Source organism: Perognathus longimembris, chromosome 17 (assembly GCF_023159225.1).
Source record: "Perognathus longimembris pacificus isolate PPM17 chromosome 17, ASM2315922v1, whole genome shotgun sequence".
Classification (NCBI taxonomy): Eukaryota; Metazoa; Chordata; class Mammalia; order Rodentia; family Heteromyidae; genus Perognathus; species Perognathus longimembris.
The window spans coordinates 42,211,359-42,216,781 of NC_063177.1; the positions used below are offsets into that span (position 1 = coordinate 42,211,359).

At 45.2% G+C, this 5,423-nt stretch overlaps 1 protein-coding gene across 1 annotated transcript; it reads right to left on the reverse strand.

Annotated features, from left to right (window-relative positions):
* Positions 1-230: 230 nt before the first annotated feature.
* Lyzl6 (lysozyme like 6) lies at positions 231-4,164 on the reverse strand. Its single transcript, XM_048366874.1, has 4 exons — positions 4,029-4,164; positions 3,163-3,321; positions 2,065-2,143; positions 231-300 (listed from the first exon to the last, which is right to left on the reverse strand). Exons 1-4 carry the CDS (start codon positions 4,162-4,164, stop codon positions 231-233), a joined length of 444 nt encoding a protein of 147 aa, XP_048222831.1.
* Positions 4,165-5,423: the final 1,259 nt, after the last annotated feature.

The window sequence follows — 5,423 nt, forward strand, 5'->3', positions numbered from 1 at the left end:
GTTCTCTTGGCTTGAAGATGATAGGAACAAGGGAACTGGGATTGGACTGACATACGGAGGAAGCCTTAAAAATGTTTATTCCTGCACTCTAGTCAGTTTTCCTTATGAATGGGAAGGAAGAAGAAAGAATCATGAAGTGGAGCCAAGAGGAAGTAGTGAAGGTTCTCCAAGACTTCAGGAATTCTAGCATGATTCTCTGGGGGGCAGCAGTAGCAGTGGCGGTGCCCATTTCATTCCACACGGCATCCTGTCATCCAATGGGAGAGTGGCCGTCCTGAACAGTGCAATATCCATTGTACCCTAGGGGGAAAAGGACTCATTAACTTGTTAAAAGAATTAAGTTATTTGTGCACTGATACTGGGGCTTAAACTCAGGGCCTTGTACTCTTGCTTGGCTTTTTCGCTCAAAACTGATACTCTATCACTTGAGACACACTTCCACTTCTGGCTTTTTTTTTTTTTTGCTGGTAAGTTAAATCTAAAGGACTTATCTGCCTATACTAGCTTTGGACCATGATCCTCAAATTTCAGCCTCCTGAGTAGATAGGACTACAGGCATGAGCAACGAGCACCCAGCCTTAATAGCTTCTTGTCCACACACTTGACCCATTTCCTGGACAGGTTTCCCTAGAGAGCAATGCCAGGATTTTCCTTCACTACTAGCTGTCTGGCTTGTCATCTATTGGCTCCTCTTCATTTTTCCTTTAAATTCCCCTAACTCTTGGTGCTTTTTTCCTCCCCTTAGCATGTATTCATATTTTCAAATCTTCTTTTCCTCCTGAAAGTGGACAGTACTGTTTTACAGGACTGAGAGTTATTAAAGGGGGGAAAAAATCCCAGGCACAACCATTGACTCTCCCTTTTAGAAGGAATCTGTCCTCATGACCACCAATGAGTATTTCTATGTGGTATTTTGAGTCTGTAAGGGACCTAACCCCTCCCCTTCTCATAGCTGCTTGTAGAGACGGCCATTTGTGTTATTTACACATATGTCTGAATGCTTAAAAACAGCAAGTGGCCATCAGAATGTCCTTTGTTGAAGAACTGACAGCTTAGAACTCACATTTCAGTGAGAAAGCCCCTGAGGCAGCCATGTTGTCATGCGTAACTCCTCCCATGCTTACAGATCATTGGGCCAAGAGGGAACACATTGTCCAAGCTGAACCAATCAGATTCTTTATATCAGGAGCTTGGGTGGGATTGAGTCTAGCCAGACTCTATGGTTGTTTAGCACTTTTTTTTTTTTTTTTTTTTTGCCAGTCCTGGGCCATGAACTCGGCCTGAGCACTGTCCCTGGCTTCTTTTTGCTCAAGGCTAGCACTCTACTACTTGATCCACAGCGCCCCTTCTGGCCATTTTCTATATATGTGGTGCTGAGGAATCGAACCCAGGACTTCATGTATATGAGGCAAGCACGTTTGCCACTAGGCCATATTCCCAGCCCTTGTTTAGCATTTTTTTTAAATTAAAAAAAAAAAACAAAAAAAAACCTGGGTACCGGTTCTCTGTGGACTGGGGAGTAGAGGAAGCTGGCTTGGAGAGAGAGTAGTGACATAAATGCACCAACAGAACCAGAAACCTGCCATGGCAAGCATCTGAATAGCCAGAATTTCCAGGGTTGACTAAAATGCTTCCAAGTTTGAAAATTAAACTATCCTCAGCTAGCTCAAGTTGTTTCCTGTTACTGCATCCAAAACAGTTTTGTTTGCCAGTCCTGAGCCTTGGACTCAGGGCCTGGGCACCGTCCCTGGCTTCTTTTTGCTCAAGGCTAGCACTCTACCACTTGAGCCACAGCACCACTTCTGGCCGTTTTCTATATATGTGGTACTGAGGAATTGAACCCAGGGCTCCATGAGTGTAAGGCAAGCACTCTACCGCTAAGCCACATCCCCAGCCTGAAAACCAGATCATCTAACTCAAGAGTTCCAAGCCCATTCACTCTCCCACATTTTCCTAGACAGCTGCAACTGGAGTGTCCATGAGGTCCTGCCTGTGGCTTCTTTCTGTCATGTCCTCCTTCTTGGGGATCTTCCCACTAACAGTGTCCCACTATGTCCTCCTCACCAGTTCTTCATCCCACTTGATCCAGACACAATCTTTTTTGCACATTGCATGGCTGAGATAAGGTTGCGGTCCAGAATATCTGAAATGGAGGAAGAGATCCCTTGTAAGATATTTACAGAGGAGGACCCCCAACTACAGCTTAGAACACTGGCCTTCCTCCCCATGCCTGCCACCCAAGTGTTGAGCATTTCCAGATTAGGCAGTGCTTCCCTCCCAGGGGTCCAATTTGATGCCCATATAATGGCTGCTAGACATCATGAGTGGGAAAGGCAGGGGGTGGACAGGAGGCCTGAGATTTGGACCTGTTCTCTACTATTTTTCCTATCCAGGGTAGATGGTGAGTCATCCAAACTTTGTAGGGTTTCTATGGAGAGGAAAGGTCAAAACAGGCAGCCCAAAGGCCAAAGTAAATTTCTACCAAGCGAAGGACACTCAAGTGAGAGGGAGGGCGGACAGTATCCAGAGCAGGAAGGACAAAGAAGGAGGTAAGGAACAGAATTAAAGGGCCTGACAAACCTCCTCAGCTCCAAGGTATGGAGTTTGAACTTTGATCAGAAAGTTTTGTGCAATACAGATCTGAGTTAGATCTGAGCCTTTAAGGCTATAGTTACAGTCTCTCTTTCGCTTTGAGATTGGTCTTGAACTACTGAGCTCAAGCTATCCTTCTTCTCAGCCTCTCAAGTACATGGGACCACAAGCACTAGACAAAATGCCAGGACACACCTCTCTGATCCTCAGTCTGTGCATCTTTAAAGCAGGATCATACACAGTTTCTACTGCATGTGCAGCTGGATAAAATGAATAAGTGTCTAAAGTACTTAGTATATAATATGCTGTTAATCAATGTTGATTGCTGGGCCTGCTCTACTATGCCTGGCTGTTCAGAGCCTTATGGGGTCCTTCTGAAAGGATCTACAGAATCTCCTCACTGGATGTCCATGAGAGACACTAGGCAAAGCCTCTGCCCATTTAAGGCATTCCCCAACTCCTTGATCTATCCTTCAGAGGACATGGCCAGCCTGCGGGTTGGAAGCAATCTCCTGTGAGTAAAAGCTGGTCTCCTCTCTCACTCCTCCCAGCCAAGGACCCTCGTCACACCTTTACAGTCCATATGGCAGAAGTTTTCTGAGTGACTCTTGTAGTCGTTGCACCAGAAATGGCTGTTGATCTGGAAGATGCCATAGTCATAGCTGCCATCTGCATTCTCATGGACCTTTGAGATGTTGAAGTTGCTTTCCACAAAAGCCAGGCAGAGCCCTTAGAGTGGAGAGAAGAGGGCCAGGGTTCAGGGAGGACCAAGCTGAGTGGGAAAGAGAGATGGCAGAGAAAGGGAGGGAAAGACTCAGAAAGGAAGAACAAGGCCCACAAGGCCAGATAGAGTGAGGAGGCCAGAAATACCCATGGTTTGTCATGTTCTTCTGTCCGTCCATCCCATCCATCCATCCATGCATCCATATATGCAATTGTCTCTCCATTCATCCATCCACTAACTCACCCATCCATCTACCCTTCTCTCCACCTGTCTATCCATCCATACATACACCCATTTACTTCAATGTGAACATTATAAGGAAACAAACTTTACAGCCTCTGATTCTAAAACTTTTTGTTTTCTTTTTCTTTTTTGCCAGTCCTGGGGCTTGCACTCAGGGCCTGGGTACTATCCCTGGCTTCTTTTCTTCAAGGCTAGCACTCTACCTCTTGAGCCACAGCGCCACTTCTGGCTTTTTCCTGTTTATGTGGTACTGAGGACTCAAACCCAGGGCTTCATGTATGCTAGGCAAGCACTCTACCACTAAGCCACACTCTCGGCCCTTTTGTGTGTTTTTTAAGTGCTCAGGGCTTATGGAAAGGAGCAATCATTCGAACTTGACTTGGAAAAGATGAATGGGAGAGGAAATCGGGTGATGGACGTGACTAAAAGAAGGGGAGAAATGGTCAGGGACCAAGGCAGTGGTACTCACATTCATTCAGAGTGTAGCCTTCAAACCCATCCATATGTTCCTTGTGCAATATCTTGGCCAATTCACAGCGATTGATGACCTGTCCATTCACAACAAGGAGGGAGCTGGCCAACGAGAGGAGCAGATCTATTCTCATCCTGGGAAGACAGAAGGAGCCAGGCAGGACCTGTGGGTCCTGTCTCATGGGCTTCCTAACAGTCTTCTCTCACAGCCAGGAAAGCCTGGAGATGGCAGCCAAATGGGATGTCCTTGTTCAGGCATGGCATCAGTGTCTTTCCTAGCATTTATTATTATTATACATATTTCTAATTACCTCTAAGTTGTTGTACTGAGAGGTTTCAAGTCAACATCTCAATTTGTGAGTACAATATACCTTGACCAATGTCACTTTGTCCATCCTCTCCTCCTTCTATCCCAATCCCACGCATCTCCACAAGTTACTTGGTCCATTTTCACACAGGTTCATTACATATTTTTGACTGTAATCCACCCATCCTTCTTCTCTCCTTTTGCCTCCCTCTTCCCTTCCCTTGACTGCTGGCAAAACACCTTTCAGCTTCCTGGTATTCATTGGTTATTCAGACTCATATCTCCAATTAACCAGTAAAAGTCTGGAAGTAGAGGGGTGGCTCAAGTGGTCGGGTGTCAGGTAGGTGAAAAGCTGAGTGTGAGGCTCGGGGTGCAAGCTCCAGTACCAGCAATAAACCAACAAACAACAGCTTTATAAAATTCACGTAAGCATTGGTGGTTCACGCTTGTAATTCTAGCTACTCAGGAGGTTGAGATTTGAAGATCAAGGTCCAAAGCCAGCCTGGGCAGAAAATACTGGAGATGAGGGGATACTCTTATCTCTAATTAACCAGTAAAAAGCCCGAAGTGGAAGTGTGGCCCAAGTGGTAGATTGCCAGCCTGGAGTGAAAAGGCCAAGCAAAAACATGAGGCCTTGAATTCAAGCCCCACGACTGACAGAACAAAACAAAACAAAATTTATGTACTTGATGCAGTCCCAAAGAAACCTTAGAATGACAACAACAAAAGGAAAAAAATCAGACAAGCAAAACAAAACAAACAAGTCAATGAAATAAACAAAAACAAAAACACTTTCAAATAAAACAGACAAAACTTGGGGTTTGGACCCATACTTGTGGCACCCATGAAAATCAACACTGGAGCTCCAAGTACAACTGACAGTGGGAAAATAATTGACTTCCTGATGATACTGGAGTTGTTCAGTTCTAAATTCTAAAGTGGTACCAATGAGCAACACTCCTGTTGCTATGGTGAAGATATTGAGACAGACCCAATGGTGACATGTAATCTAGGCTCTGGGGTACAAATTGAGAGAATAGAATCTGAGACACTACTTTCTGTACATTCCACGTCATTCCATTCCTC